Below are 16,100 nucleotides of genomic sequence, written 5' to 3'. Positions count from 1 at the left end.
TACTCAGGAGGCTGAGATCTGAGCAAAGCCAGCCCAGGCAGGAAAGTCTGTAGGACTGTTATTTCCAATTAACCACCCCAAATAGCCAGAATTAGAGCTGTGGTGCTCTGTGGTAGCAAAAAAGCTGAAGGTCAATGTCCAGGCCATGAATTCAAGACCCAGGACCAGCACCAAAAAGAAAAAAAAAATCTTCCAAAATCCTAAAAGGTACATTCTATAATTACTGTACACATACATGCAGGTGTGGATCTAAGTGTTGAGAGCACATGCATATACACATGTGGTTCATTCCACTTTTCCTCATTTCATTGTTTGGCTTTATCACATGTTTCATCATCATCATCATCATCATCATCATCATCATTATCATCATCATCATCATTATTATTATTTGTGCCAATACTAGGACTTGAACTTCAGATCTGGGAGCTGTTCCCTGAGCTTTTTCACTCAAGACTTGTGCTCTACTACTTGAACCACAGCCACATTGCTAACTTTTTTTGTGGTTAAAGAGTTTCACAAACTTTCTTGCCTGGGCTGGATTCAAACCCTGATCCTCAGATCTCAGCCTCCCAGTAGCTAGAATTACTTTGCCTGACTGGTATCACATGTTTTAATTTCAAAAGTGTATTTTAAGAAATAATCTTAGTTTTGATCGAGAGGATCTAGATTACCTAATTCCACACGTTTGAGTGATCACAGTTTGGTTGTTAACTTAATGGATTCAATAACACAGTGTTGTCAAAAATTACACACAGCCGGGTACTGGTGGCTCATGCCTCTAATTCTAGCTACTCAGGAGTCTGAGATCTGAGTATTGCAATTCAAAGCCAACCCAATGGGAAAAGGCCATGAGACTCTTTTTTTGGGGGGGGAGTGGGGTTGGTCATGGGGCCTGAACTATGGGCCTGTGAGACTCTTATCTCCAATTAACCACCAGAAGACCAGAAGTGGTGCTGTGGTTCACCTTGAGCTGAAGAGCTCAGGGGACAGCACCCAGGCCTAGAGTTCAAGCCCCACAACCACCCAACACACACACACACACACACACACACACACACACACACACACACACACACACACACACACACACACTCACAGCCTAGGATGTATACTTCAAGAGTCAGAGAAACCAGACATAAGTCATTTTATTAAGAATATAGAAATGCTCTTAAATTATACTTGGATCTCCTGACCCTATCCTGAAATGTAATTCTCTAAGGAAATAGTATTTTTCATTCTTTCCATCTTGAAAAGAGGTGACAAGGATGTGAGATCAATAAACTAGAGCAGTGAGACATTTTTCTAGATTTTCACATTAAAAACTTTCCTCTTCTATTTCAACTAGAATACCCAAGAGCTGGATTGCATTGCCTCAAATGAAACTCTAGAGAGTCAAAAGTCTCTTACAGATGAGAAATCTGAGGTACAGGAAGCTTCTTTAAAGTTGATACACTTTAGTAGGCTGCCACACTGGCAGGAAACACTAAATCCACTACTTCCTGATGTAGAAACTGGGCACTGTTGAGAACAAACACCTGCAGAGTAGAGGGAAATGCTGTGTGTGCCAAGTGTTTATGTGTAGGGCTCATAATCCTCTCAATAGTGCTACAGGCAGGTGCAATAGGTGCTGATCTCTGTAGCAGTAGGACTCATATCAAATGAATAGAGAAGAAGATATAAACTGTCCAACTGGAGCTAAGCTGCAAACATAGTGAATCTGACTGCAGATCTGTGTTTGCTTGGGAAGACTTATTCTCAAATTTCTATTCAACTCATTTATCTATACCTACACAGAGTTGCCTACAGTACTAAGACAACTGAGGTCTGGGGCAGAATAATCCAACGTAGTTTCTTATAAAATAGATTGTAGCTGGTCACCTAGTACTGAGTGCCAGCCAGTATTGAACAACTGTACAATGTAAAGAGGGCTTGCTCAGGGATGTATATTAGAGGCTCTCAGCGGATCTGATCAGGGGCTGGAGGTGAATTCGACAAAACCATTATTTTACACTCAAAATGTGTGAAGTCATTTGATTGCATCCTGACCTTGAGCTACATTTAAATTTCTACTTATCCCTTCATATATTTCACACTTAATGGAATAAAAACAATTATTTACATTTTATGACTACAGTTCAAATAGTAGAAGGCAGCTGGTGCTTAATGTGTGCTATATTGATAGCCAGAAGCCATCAAAGTGGATATGGCAGCCACTCCCAGCCTCACAGAGCGGGACTGCCATGAATTCAGTGTTCCGTGGCAGTGTTTTACCACTTTCTCCATCAGCTGTTTGTTCTGTGGGCATGTACCTGCTGATTTGCACCTCCTCAGGAAAAGGCAAAATGATGGAAGACAGAAGGGGAAAAGGCTTCGTCCACTAACTGCTTCCCACCCAGCACATTTATGGAGAACAGAGAAGAAACACCTGATGAGCCTGCACAAATCTACTTAGTTGTCTTCTGAGCTTCATGAAACTCAGGGATCTATTTGTGACACAGCTACCGAAAGACCCACTGAGGAGTTTCCCGCTAACACCTTGATTTCTACTCATAATCCACAGGGAGCCTTACTGTCTCACTTATAGAAACATCAAGAAAATCTACATCTTCAGTTCATACCAGTCCTTAGGACAACCTGTTCCTGTTTCCTACCACCTGTTCATGTAAAGTAGTATTTCCTCTGGTTGTTCTAAATTTACCCATTAAATCTAGCAAGGGTACCTTCCTAAGCTGTTGGAATGTGGGTGAAGTTTTCCTAAGTGAGCCTGTGAAATTCTAAACTGCAGAACTAAGCAATTGAAAAGAACTTCTCATTCCATAAAATGAGGCTCAGAGAGGTTTGTGATCAGTTCAAAGTCACAGAGGTTTTAGTTTTAGAAATGAGCTTTAGTTTTCTACAGGTGAATAACCAGTTTTGCAGCACCATTTACTGAAGAGGCTGTCTTTCTTCCATTCTATTTTTTTTTAGCTCCCTTATCGAGGATTAGATGGCTATAGGTCTGTGGGTTCATTTCTGGGTTTTCAATTCTCTTCCATTGGTCCTCAGGTCTCTTCTTGTACCAGTACCAAGCTGTTTTGATTACTATGTATTTGTAGTAGAGTTTGAAATTTGGCATTGATATTCCTCCATCACTTTTCTTTCTGTTAAGGATTGTTTTTGCTATTCGGATCTTTTATTGTTCCATATGAATTTTTGGATTACCTGTTCTATTTCCTTGAAGAATGATGTTGGAATATTGATAGGTATCGCATTGAATTTGTAGATAGCCTTGGGAAGTATTGCCATTTTCACAATCTTGATCCTTTCAATCCAGGAGCCTGGGAGGTTTTTCCACTTCCTAAATTCTGCTTTGATTTCCTTTTTCAGGTTTTTAAAGTTTTCATCATAGAGGTCCTTCACTTCTTTAGTTAACTCCTAGGTATTATTTTTTGTGGGGCTATTACAAAAGGAGTTGTTTCCCCGATTTCAGCCACACTTTTCTCATTGTTGGCATACAGAAAACCCATTGATTTTTGAGGGTTAATTTTATACCCTGCTACTTTGCCAAAGTTTCAAATCAGCTCGAGTAATTTGGGAGTGGAGTCTGTGGGATTCTTTAAATGCTAAGATCAAGTCATCTGCAAAGAGGGAGAGTTTTACTTCATCTTTCCCTATTTGGAGCCAGCCCCTTTATGGTTGCATCTTGAAATGAGCACTCCACATTGTTATAGGAATCCTCACCAGATCTTCCCAACAACTACTATACCTTTCTTGCCATCTGAAGGTTAGATATGGAGCCAATGTCCCAAGTATTCATAAATTATAGTACTTTAAGAGTTGGGGCTGGGAAGGTAGCTCAGTGGTAGAGTACTTGTCTTGCATGCACAAGGCCCTGGGTTCAATTCCTCAGCACCATATAAACAGAAAAAGCTGGAAGTGGTGCTATGGCTCAAGTGGTAGAGTGCTATCCTTGAGCTGAAGAGCTGAGGGACAGCGCCCAGGCCCAGAGTTCAGGCCTTATGACCGACAAAAAAAAAAAGAGTAGCACACCTTCTGTATGTATGTATGTATGTATGTATGTGTATATATGTATTGTGAAAGAGAGACAGATAATCCAGCTCTGCTTCTCTTCCCTACTATTCCCTAGCTCTCCAGTGCAACTTATTGATGAAATTTCTTCAGTATCGTATTGAAGAAAGCCAACATAAGCTACTGTACAATTCTACTTGTCAACTCCTTACCAAAACTTTCCCAGAGCTTTAAGTGCTCAAGAGCAAATACTGGATGTAACTTGCAGGGACTCATGCAAGGAACTGGTGTGGCAACCTTGGAGCTTTGTTCTTTCAGTTTTGTGGGCTAGTTAACTCATGAGGGAAAAGGATGAATCTGCAAGGAATGATGAAGGATCAGCAAGAAGTGGGCGTGGGGGCATTGCCTGGGAATGATGTAGTCCTAAGCTCTCATTATCCACACAAATAGATTCAATGCAAAGTAGTGAATAATTTTTAAAAAATCCATTTGCCTATGGAAATGAGGGGCATAATCTATTTGGCAGCAGATTCCCACTGCTAATTATATTTTTTCATCGGATCAAATTTAAATGAATTTTAATTCATAATCACATGGTTTGGGGAACCTTCCTGTTGGTTACAGAGCTCCCAGTCATGATTAAGAATTTTCCAGAAATAGACTCAGGTATGCCAACTTTGTCCTGGTAAATAAAGCACTGCAAAGAATGGGAATGGGCACAAGACAGGTGAATGGAATTTCCAGTTCATTGTCATCCCATGGCAGGTAGAAGTCAATAATGTCCCACTAAATAGGATGTAGAAAACAACTAATTAAGGGTTGGTTTTGGTTTGTTTGTTGATGGTCTTTTAATGATGCCTCTCTAACTCTTATCCACATTTTGAGGCTTTGCAACTGTATTCTAGAACAATTCCATGCTAACCTATAACAAACAAGGATTAGCATATCCCCAAACTTGTCATGTACTACTGACTCTAGTCACTAGGAAGTGAGAACAAAATGAACAAAATGAACAAAAAAAAAGCAAGAAGGCAAGAAAGAAGAAGGAAAGAGAGAAAATCATTTACCACAGATGAGTCCACATACCCATTTCTCCCTTCATCTGGAATTCTACACAGATCTCTTTGAATCACCCTGATAGTAAGGGTTACTCATGAGAGCAACATGTTTAATGTCAAAGCTCATTTGAACAGAAAAAGGGTATTGAATCAATAAGAGACAGGAAGTAGTCCTGGAATGAAAAATTAGTCAACATAATCTTTGGAAAAGTAATCTTTTAGAAAACTTTTCAAGAGGACAAAATGTGCAGGCCTCTTATTTGCATCAAAACAGCATTTAAAAAGAATCATTCAATTAAGGAATGAAATTACAACATTTTGGTGAACTTAATAAGAGGATAACAATTTATGTAATTATTGTACTATTTTCTGCTATTTCATCACCGGAGTACCATTTTAATGGGATGGTATTTGATGACTTTTTATTAGCAGATGTGATTTTTTTAGACTATGTGACACTTGGGTGAAAAGAATATCCATAATTTAAATTAAAATACCCATATTAAAGTGGCTATTTCTCTCCTGTGCATGATGAAGGTTTATGATCTCGTTAACTTTATTAACAATTTTTATTTTTGTCCAGAGGTGTTAAATAAGAGCCTGAAGCGATCTTCCTCCGAGACTTCTCATTTCAGCAAATGATCTTTTTGCACAGGAAGGCAACAACTGTAACATACAGTGAGCAGAGTGCACTTCTGACTTACTGACTAAATGCTTGACACTGTCTTCCTGTGTTGTCCTTCCTCCTTCTTTTAGCTGAATCACATAAAATTATTTTAAATACAAAGGAACATGACCCCTAGTCTAAATTACACAAAAGTTAGAGCTAAGTGGTCCATAAATGGTGGCAGAAATGGGAACATAAGCATCTAATTAAGGTTCTGAAAAAAGAGAAAAAAGATTTATTTCAGCAAAACATCACTATGATTTTTATATGTATTTTAGAAAGTACCTTGACAATACTAAAAAGAAATGTGCATTTACTATTGAACCAAGTGAATTGGAAAACAAAGATGTTTTATATATATATGGAAATAATCTAGTATTAACATTATGCATTAAAATAGATATTAATTATTAAATGAGAAGTATTAATTACTAATGAGTAAAATGCCTGAGGATTCTCACTAGTAAATACAATCCTATTTGTAAAAAGACAAGAAATGATGGTATGTTATGTCATATGTTTTGGAAAATTTATTTCATTAAAAATATAATATGTTATGCACTATATGAAGGTATTGTTTGCATCCACTACAACTACTATGAGAAAAACTTTTTCGCAACTCACTTTAAAATAAGGAGGGAGCAAATTTACTTTGAAACACCATAGAGAATTTCCTGAATTCTCTGAATTTTAAAAGGTTCATGGCATTCACTTCTATGTGATATGGGATCAGATTACATCTTATTTTGTATCTAATCTTCCTATATAGGCTGATAACTTGGAACAAATGGGTTTTCACTGTTATTCTTGTACTCCCTTAGGGGTCTACAACAGTGTCCTTTCTGAAATTAGTAATTTTAGCCCACTTCACACTGATAATTATGGAAATGGTGGTGCAAAGAAAACACGTAGTATTTTACACTTTAAAAAAATATGACTTGCTGGTCATCTATGAAGGTTAATAATATTCCTCTGTATGGAAAAACTTCTCAGCATGACTAATGTCTTCTTGAAGCTAACTAGAGAAATTAGCATATCCTATTGATTATGCATATTTTGGGGTGGCTAGGGAGTCTTTGTTCTCACAGAAAATAGTGTTTCTTGCAGGTAGTCAGTGAAAGACCTAATGACAGTTATTACTATCCTGTGAAAGACTGTAGAGGAGAAGAGGAAAGCTTGACGGATTATTTTAGCATTAGTAAGCACTAAGAAAGAAAAAACGAAATCATAAAAGGCAAACATGAGGTCTTTGTGTTTCTTTGGTACTTCTGTATGGTGAAGATCTACCCTAAGCTGTTAGAACCGTATTAAATGGGGCATAGTTAAATGCAGTGCCTTGATCAGGGGCTCTGCTGGGCTATCAAAGTTTTCCATCAGCAGGATTGAATTTCCAGCATATTGCACATTTCTACACATCCGTTCTCTCTCTTCCCTTTCAGTGTCACTACAAGGGCAGCCTTAGATATGCTTATAATTTGTGGCTTTTATAATGCAGGGGGCATCTATGTTTTCAAAGAAGGAATGATACCACAGGATCAAGAGCAAGAATGGGGAGGAAAATGGAAAAATATTTGCCGTGAACATAGTCTGCTTGTGATTTCAGACAGTCTGGAGAAAGAGACCTTATAGTTCCTTGAAGTCAAGAGCTACTTGATTACATATTTTAAATTATATCTCTTTCAAGTTAAAATATATTTATGAGATTCTAAGATATGGTAAACATCTGTAAATAATGAATAATTGAAAACTAACAAAAATAACTATGGCTACTTATAGAATTTCCTCTGCCCCTCCCTGAGCTATTTCTAACTACTCCTGCCATATTTCACATTTTGCTTCAGAAATGGGACTGTGTCTCATGTGTTGTATCATCTTTATTAAAGTATGAAAAGATATGATAATTCTGTAAAGAGAAGTTTTTGGTTTAAGTACTTTTACATTTACTAAATGGAACAATGAAGACAATTAAATCAAGTATACAAGCGTATAATGAATGTAAGGACAGTAAGTGTAATAAAAGGTTCTAAGATAAAAGTATATTTAAATAAAGCTAGTATAACCTAGGGAAATATAAAGATCATTTTTAATTAATTTTTTAGAGCAAGTCTATCTGTTCTGGATCTAATACTTGAATAACCAGGCGATAGCCAAGTTCCCAAAAAATAATTCATAGGCTTACTGCTTTCTGTCTATATAGGATGAAATGGTACGTATAACTTTCATTTTTTAAAAAAGAAATATTTAAATCATCGCAGTTTCATATCTAAAATCACATGCATCTCTGTTTCATTGCTAGTGATGTTGGAAATCATCATCAAAATGAATTTCCAGCACAAGGTATAATTTAAAGATGATACCGCTAGCCTCATTTGCTGGCATTGAGCAGCTATTATACCATTGTTCTGAAAATAGAGCTGAAAGAAGCCTAGTTCCTCAAGGGGGAGGCCTACTCATGGTCTAGCTGCCATTTCCCTGTCACAGTTGTCACTAAGATTTCTCTCTTCTTTCAAAATAATCTTGTACTCATGTAGTATTAGAAAAGAGTGAAAAGAATCCAGCCAGAGCATCCCAGAATGAAGCACTTTAAAGAAGGATGGTGGAACACTTACCAGGGAATCTCTTGGTGTTTCCATATCAGCTTTGATTCTGAAGTTTTTCTTGTGGCTTCCTTGGGTGCTGCCAGAGCTGACAGTGAGACAGGAGTCCTGGGAAGTGCCCTTTAGCATGCTCCTGCAGGAAGCATTATTTGATCCACTTTCTGTCGGTTGAGCTCCTTTCTTATCAACTCTGCAGGTAGAAAGTGAGTCCTCTGATCAATTCCATTGCTGGACTTCAATCACTCTCCTTTCCCTTTTATGCTTAACGTAACTTCCATGTAGTTCTTTGTCTTTAAACCTTTGAGTGGCATGTGTTACTCACTAGACTTGTTCAGAGCTTCTATTATTCCAACAGTATGTCAATTTACATTTGATACTGAACTTAGTTAACTTTTTTGATGGCTGTGGGGGGAGGCAAAGTAAAAATCACCAAAAAATAATTGCTAAATACATCTCTAGCTCTAGATGGGCAGGAAAAGTGTTTCTGGAAAGTTTCTAGGTATACATTTGCTCAGTATAATCAATGAAATCTGCATCTTTAAACCTTATGTGTAATTTTCTTCCATTTCATGCCATGTGGATATATTCATGGTTCCTCATGTAGGCTGAAATTCTATCAACCCTGATAAAACTACCATTCTTTAATTTCAAAGACCATTGGTTTGGTTAACAAAGTAACATGGACTAAATTATCATTTTATTGCTAACTTTTATTTCATTGTTTAAATCCTAGCCAATTTATTAAAAGACTGCATTTGTGCTTATGTGGAAATTATGCTTGGCTGGCATTTAACCTGCAGAAAGCAAACCACTCTCCTTATAGGGGAATCTCGGGGACACCGTCTACATCACCACCCTCTATTCCAAGGAGTTACCTGTTCAAAAGTTCCGTCATAAAGGTATCTTTTGTTGAACCTGAAACAGGGCTGGGTCTATTTCTCTGTTCAAACTTCACTGGGTTGTAACTGTCTTGTGAGGTTTTCAGATTCTTCTTGCTTTGGAAACCACTGTCTGGACTTTCTGCTGACTTAGTGTCTCTGTGAAGCTCATTTTCTGTCTCACATGGGAGTTCAGGCTTCTTTCGGTCTTTTTTTCTGTCTGATTTTAGTTGTTTGTTTCCAAACCCCAAGCCTTTTGTATCTTTCTTTTCTACTTTGGCTTTAGAAACATCCATCTTCCTGCTACTGAGAGCTGGAAGTCTACTCTTCCGAAACCCAAACCAGCTAGCAAAAGAAGGCCCGGCCTTTGGTTTGGCTTCTACAGATGTGGACTTTGTTTGTACTTGGCCCTTTTCCACATTTTCCTGAATGCACAACATGACTTTTTCTTCGATTGTGGGTGAGAGGGGGGCCTCTGGGCTCACAGCACCAGTTTCAGTAGTAGGGCCATCTGGATGCCTTCCAAAAGTTTCCAACTTGTCCAGCCTGCTTGTTTCCAAATCGCTTGGATGCTGCATCCTCCCTAAGGCCTGCAGGGCTCCAGGGCAGTCTGTTGTGGTTGTTGGGCACCTGCAGTGCTCATTGCTTTGCTCCTCAGGTACACCCACCTGGGGATTTTGTTCCTGAACACAGGCCTGCTGTTCTTCCGTTCCAGGCAGGGCAAGGAGCCCTTCACTCCTTGGGTGAATCCTCAAAGGCAACTTGCTGGGGCTTCCTTGCTGGCTGCCTGAGCTGCTCATGCTCCCCAGGGAGGCCTGCCTAGAGAAAGGGTGCTTAGGGGCCCTTCCAGAGCCAGGGAGGCTCTCATGGGCCGGGGCAGAAGGGCTCTTGTTGGGGGAGCCCTCCGTGGAGGTGTTCTGACGGGTCAGAGAGTTGCCCCTCTCCGCAGTGTTGGTAATAATCTGAGTCCGGGTTTTGCCCGGCCCTTCCATGGGGGGTGTGGAAGGTTTGTCTCCTGAGTGGATGCTGAAGCTCTGGCTCCGGGCTTTGGCACCATTCATGCCCAGAGCTGGCTTTAGGTGAGGTTTGCTTGAAGAGAGAGATCTTTTCACTGGTCGGTTTTCCATCCTCTCTGTCCCTTCAGCCCCGAGGATGCTACCATCCAAGGACTCGAGCTGAGTTGTTTCCAGGAGCAGCCCTTGGGCCACACTGTCTGGCACCTGTAAACCCAGTATGGCTGTGTGCCTTTCCCTGCCTGAGGTCTCCAGTTCTGTGGGACTCCTGCAGTCCTTGGGCTTCAACTTGCTTGCGACCACAGAGCTCTTCGAGGCCTCGTTTAAACTGTCCTTCTCTTGCTTTCCTGGCACTGTGGAACTTTTCCTGAGCAACTGTGGGGATCTCATGAGAACTTTGAGTCCTACTGGAAGGCGAGTTTTCAGTCCTTTTTCATGAGTGTTCTGACAACCAGGTGGGGTATTATGGCTTTTGGAAGAGGAGGGAGATGAGGAGCAAAAGGAGGGACTGTTCACCTGAGATGATGGTGACTCATTACCCCCTGAGGAAGGAGGCTTGGGACATGTCGGGGGACTGTCACCCAACTGTCCTTTTCTTCCTGGAGAAGCACTTTTGGAGGATGGGATCTCCAGAGGCTCATGAGTTGAAGAACAAGTCTTGGGTGTCTGGAACCCTGTGTCTGTGTGTGTGGTCTCAGGTGTTTGGGAAGGAGATGTTTGGGGGATACTTCTTTTGGGAGAGACCTTTGGAGGTCCTGGGGCCATCATGGCAAATGAACCCGAGGGTGTATGAGTAGGACATCTGGTATTGTGAATCATGGCTTCCAGAGAGGGCAGAGGCTGAGTGGAAATAGGCTTTTTAAAGGCCATGGAAGGTTTCCTCCTCGGTGCTTCTGTCATGGTGTTACTAGAAGAAATAGCAGGGGCAGAGGAATCTTTCAGGAGTGGGGAGCTAAATCCTGTCCTTGCTGTGGCATTGGGGGCCCTGGTTTCAGACTTGGCAGATAAGGGTGATGGCCGACTGTCATGACTGGGCTTGAGTAACAGGGAGACTGATCTGTCTGGAGGTGATGGTAGGGGGGTAGGGTTCATCCCAGCATCTGATCCGAAGTCACTGTGTCTGTCCCTCGTGGGGGGTTCTCCACTGTCTTCAGGTTCTATGAGGGGCCTTGATTGTGACCCTGGAGTCTGACTCTTAGGGCAATAGACCCACGCCCTCTTGCTTGGTATTTTGGAGCTATGAGGCGGGTGGGCAGGGTGTTTTGGAATGTGTGGATCTGCTCTTATGCCACAGAGGGGTCCTGGGTTCTCCGTCTTCACGAATCTTGAGAGTTTTCCTGTTGGAATGCCTGGTGATTTCTCAAGATTCACTGGGCCAGAGGAAGGAACAAGTGTGGAGGCTTCAGCCTCTATTATTCTTGATTTCTGAGGTGAAGACTTGCCCCTGGCAGGGAGTTTGTTCTGACTTTGCTTTTGACAGATACCCACAGGCACCAAAGACCTGGAACTGCTCTGGCATGACATACTGTGTGTTGAATTGGCCAGTTTCTGTTTCTGACAGGTGCTTGGAGTGGCTGTCCTAGGATGGAAAGAGTCCATGGACACTACAGGAACATGGCCCACCTCAGATTTTGGAATGTTTCTCTCCATTTCCTCCTCAGGTCTCCTCAAGAAGGGATAATCTCTAACAGCAGCTCCTGGCTGTAAAAGAGCTATTCCCTGAGGTAAGAGTTCAGTGTGTTCTGCCTTGGATCCAGCAGAGGCTGTGTTGATAGAAATTTCATCCCTGGTGACAGTGACAACTCCAGTCTGGTGTGAGCTAAATTCAACAGGCTCACCATTTTCTGCATCAAATATCACAGTAATGCATTCCTCTGAAGAAGTCCTTTTCACCACCCTTTGCTGCTTAATGAAACTAAATGTCTTTGGCCTCATCTCTGAATGGTTGGGTACTTCCTTTTCCTCCTCATCAGGAAATCCACATTCCGATTTTCCAACTCCCACGAGGATGTCAAGGTTCTCCATGGACTTGTCAGTGTCAGCAGTCAATGATAGGTCTGATGGGCTTCTCTCATCACTGCTCTCTATGTGCAGCTCATCTGGGGGTTCATTGTCATCAGTGTCTGAAAGCTGGAGATGGACTGTAGTGTGGTCATGGCCTTGACTGGGTGACTCCCTTTGCACCCAAGGTACCTGCCCACCTGGGTGCAGCTTCTGTTCCAAAAGACAGTGGCTAGCACAACGAGCCAGTCTTTCAGGTATTTCCCTGGGGTAGACTGAGGCTGAAGCTTCTGGAAAGTGTTTTCCATGTGGCTCCCAGCCAAACAGGCTGTCAGAAACACTGTGTGTTAACTTATTGCTGTGCAGCCTGGATCCCTGGTGTGGAAGTGTTTGCAGCAGTGCTAAGGAAGAGGAATCATCGTCAGCCTCCTCATGAGAATCTGTATTGTAGGTAAATGTCCTGTGGGGTTCCCTGCAGGGGCTCCTCATGCCAGCTGGATTGCATGGAGGATAGTCCTTGAGGCTGCTGCTCTTAATTCCTGGAGAGTATATTCCTTCATTCGAGTTCATGCAATCTTTATAACCCCATTTGGTGATCACTGATGGGGGTTCAAGTAATACTTTCCGCTTCTGTAACTTCCTTAACCCTTCCAAAATGTGGCTCTCTTTGATACGGGTTGGAGGTAGTTCATCTGCAGGACTCGCAAAGCCACTTGGGAGTGAAGAATCAATACTCAGTCTTTTATCCCAGTTCTGTGATGATTGCTAAGAAAGAAAAGTAGATATCAGAAATGATTGAACCAAGAGGAATAGAGGAGATGCATTTAATCAAAGGATATTATATGCATACATGGAAGTATCACAATGAAATCCCTTTGTTCAATTTGATGTTGATACAATTTGGGGAGGGGAAGGGAAAAAACAAATTGTTTAACTAGGGATACAGGTGGATCCATTGCAACAATGAGATGCACAAGATACTATGTTGAAAAACGAACTTTACAACTTTGGGGTGGGGGGACTTCGGGGGAAATGGGAAGGGATGGGAAGGGGAAACAAAGGAGGAGGCAACAATGCTTGATAAGAAACGTACTCATTATCTTGCCCATGTAATTGTAATCCCTCTATATGGTATTTTCACAACAAAAAATTTTTTAAAAAGAAATGATTGAACCATTCAGATCACAAATATACAAAAGGAAAAGCATACCAGTAGACTTAATTGGTATAATTAATGAATAAGTATGCATTGTTAAGTATGTGATAAGCACTGATTTTTGTCAGGCTCTGTACTACAGTAAAATAAATAAGTAGGAGGTAAAGACTTTCCTTGCAACACCCAACAGGAAGAAGGGGACTCAGCCACAAAAATCCCTCCATCAAGGGAGCACATGAGAAGTTCACATAAGGAGGGCATTCTAGAGATTCACAAGTCTGTTTGGAAAAGTTGTAACAGGCATATGGAAAAGCCACTTAAAATTACCTAGTGCTTGAAAGATAAAAATGAGAAAGTGATTTCACTCATGATAAAAATGAGAAAGTGATTTCCAGGTTGAAGAAATGGAATGGTCAGGGAGATATGCTCAAGGTGTAATTAGGGAATGCTCCAAAGAGAATGTGACCTCACTATAGAAGGTCAATGAGAGTCAGAGAGGGCAGAGCCAGAAAAAATAATTTAGGCCATATGTTTGTGTGTGTGTGTGTGTGTGTGTGTGTGTGTGTGTGTGTGTGTGTGTGTGTGTGTGTGTGTGTGTGTGTGTGTGCGCATACAAGTGTGCTAGTATTGGAGGCTTCAGTTCAGGGCCCTGAGCTCTCATTTGGCTTTTTCCACTCAAGGCTGGAACTCTACCACTTGAGCCACACCTCCACTTCTGGCTTTTTGCTTGTTAATTAGAGGTAAGAGGTTCGTGGATTTGTCTGCCTGGACTGGTTTGATCCACAAATCTTAGCCTCCTGAGTAGGCTAAGATTACAGGTGAGGGCCAGCAGCGCCTAGGTGGTCCATTACTTTATGTCCTTCCCATTCTCATGTATTTATAGTTCTGTGGTATCATTAATATGTATGAAGTTGTTATGTTGTTATCTTCTGAAGTTGTTATTTACATGTGTGTGCTTGTACATATCTACTTACATATACCTGCTGGCCATTTGCTATTAGAACCTTAGGGTAATTATTCTTCTACTAACTTACAAAGATCAGTGTCCTACCCTTCCTTTCCAAATGTCACACTCAGCTTTGGAAAAGTATATGAGAAATAATGCAGGCAAAAGACCATCTTCAACACATTTGCATTTCTCGTCCTTTTGGCAACAAGAAAAGAAAAGGCAGAGGAGGGAAGGTCTGGTACTGAGCATGTGATATGTACCCTCCGATTACACAGTGCTTTGGCTGCAGTCTCAGATCACCTCAGGGAGACATTCTTTCCCATTTTGCTGTAGAAAACCCTGAGATTCAGCAAGCCTGATCTGGAGAACATGGCAGAAATAGGACATCTGAAGCAAACATTTGAACTCTGGTTTCCCCAGTACTTTCTATACCACCACTGTCAATTTTTGACTTAGTTCAAAAAGGGCTGGAGGGAATGTGAACTTGGGCAGTTGAAATCTGGAGTCTGCACTCTTAATCTCTGTGCTACACTGCCAAGTCAGGCTTAGCTTTTAGTCTCCTGTCTGTGTGCCTCAGCATCCTAACAGAGACCACGGTTTCCCTGGCACTGTTTCTTCAATGGGATTTTCAGTATAAATAACAAACCAATACTTGGGGAAATGAAAAGATAGAAAAGCTTACCTTTATTCTTTTTTTAAAAAAAATGTTATATTCTTACTGGTGAATAACTTTAGGGAAAGTCTGGTAACTACACAGGAGTACTCTATACCAATCTTTGCTACCCCAGCCAACTGCAAATGTTAACCACATGCTCAAATGCAGAGACTTTAAAGTGTGAGAAACTTCTACTGGAATCTAGGTTTTATAATAAGCTGGGAAAAGTCACTAGCATCTAAGTTATTATTTATATTATCTGGGAAACTCGGTGTAAGAGTTACAGGGGACAGATGCTATTTGGCCATGCTGATTCCTCCCATCTTCTTTCTCTGCACCATTAAAAGCTTCTTTGGAAATCAGAATAAATCTCATTGGTGGGTCTGGTTATTATAGACTGACCAGAGAGAAGGCTACTACAGCCTAAGGATTTCCATGATCCTGATGTCATATTGACAATAAAGAGGAGAAGCCAACTAAAAGTGGCCTGTGAACAACTGGAAGAGGCAGATTTGTTTAACCCACAGAAGGCTGCTCAGCCTCTGCCCACCCACCTTCTTTCTACTCTTCCAGAGCCCATGCTGTGCTTTGTTTAGCTGCAGCAAACCTCCCAGTGGGATCAGCCACATTCCTCCATCAGCTTTCCACAGGAGGTTATGTTATTTAATAATCTGTGAAAAGCTTAGACTGATCTTGAAACTTAAGGTCAGATGTAACAGTGAGTGTCTTCTGTAGGGGAGAGGGTGGAAAGGCATGACATTTCCCCTAAGCTACTGTGTTCTTTGTGGGGGCAATGTTGGTAGAGAGTTGATTTAGGGAACTGGATGGGTGGTGTCAAGATTGCTGATACACATATACCTACAGATTTATATGCATATATATATTTGTGTGTATATATATATATACATATATATGTATATATAATTGCTGGCCTTAATAGGAACAAAGTCATTTCAAAAAATGGCATAACCCCTCTCTAACCAGCACTCAATAAGTCCAGAACCTTTAAGAGTGAAGTTTCTAGAACTGAATGATTGATTTTTTTGTCATGTACTACCTTTGAACTCTTGAGCTTGTTAATTAACTTTTAGCACTCTAAATGCTTCATCTGTAAA

At 41.0% G+C, this 16,100-nt stretch overlaps 1 protein-coding gene across 8 annotated transcripts in view; it reads right to left on the bottom strand.

Moving 5' to 3' along the window:
- Nckap5 (NCK associated protein 5) overlaps positions 1–16,100 on the bottom strand; it is a 959,972-nt gene that overhangs the window by 111,056 nt on the left and 832,816 nt on the right. For all 8 annotated transcript variants that reach the window (XM_070024260.1, XM_070024269.1, XM_070024275.1 and 5 more), the window contains 2 exons: positions 9,209–12,990; positions 8,346–8,523 (listed from right to left, as the gene is read on the bottom strand). In XM_070024260.1, coding sequence (XP_069880361.1) covers positions 8,346–8,523; positions 9,209–12,990 — 3,960 coding nt within the window. The remainder of the gene's footprint in view (positions 1–8,345; positions 8,524–9,208; positions 12,991–16,100) is intronic.

The sequence above is a fragment of the Dipodomys merriami genome, unplaced genomic scaffold, assembly GCF_024711535.1.
Source record: "Dipodomys merriami isolate MVZ:Mamm:240054 unplaced genomic scaffold, mDipMer1.0.p SCAF_1, whole genome shotgun sequence".
In the NCBI taxonomy this organism is placed as follows: Eukaryota; Metazoa; Chordata; class Mammalia; order Rodentia; family Heteromyidae; genus Dipodomys; species Dipodomys merriami.
This window is presented reverse-complemented; position numbering and strand designations above follow the sequence as displayed.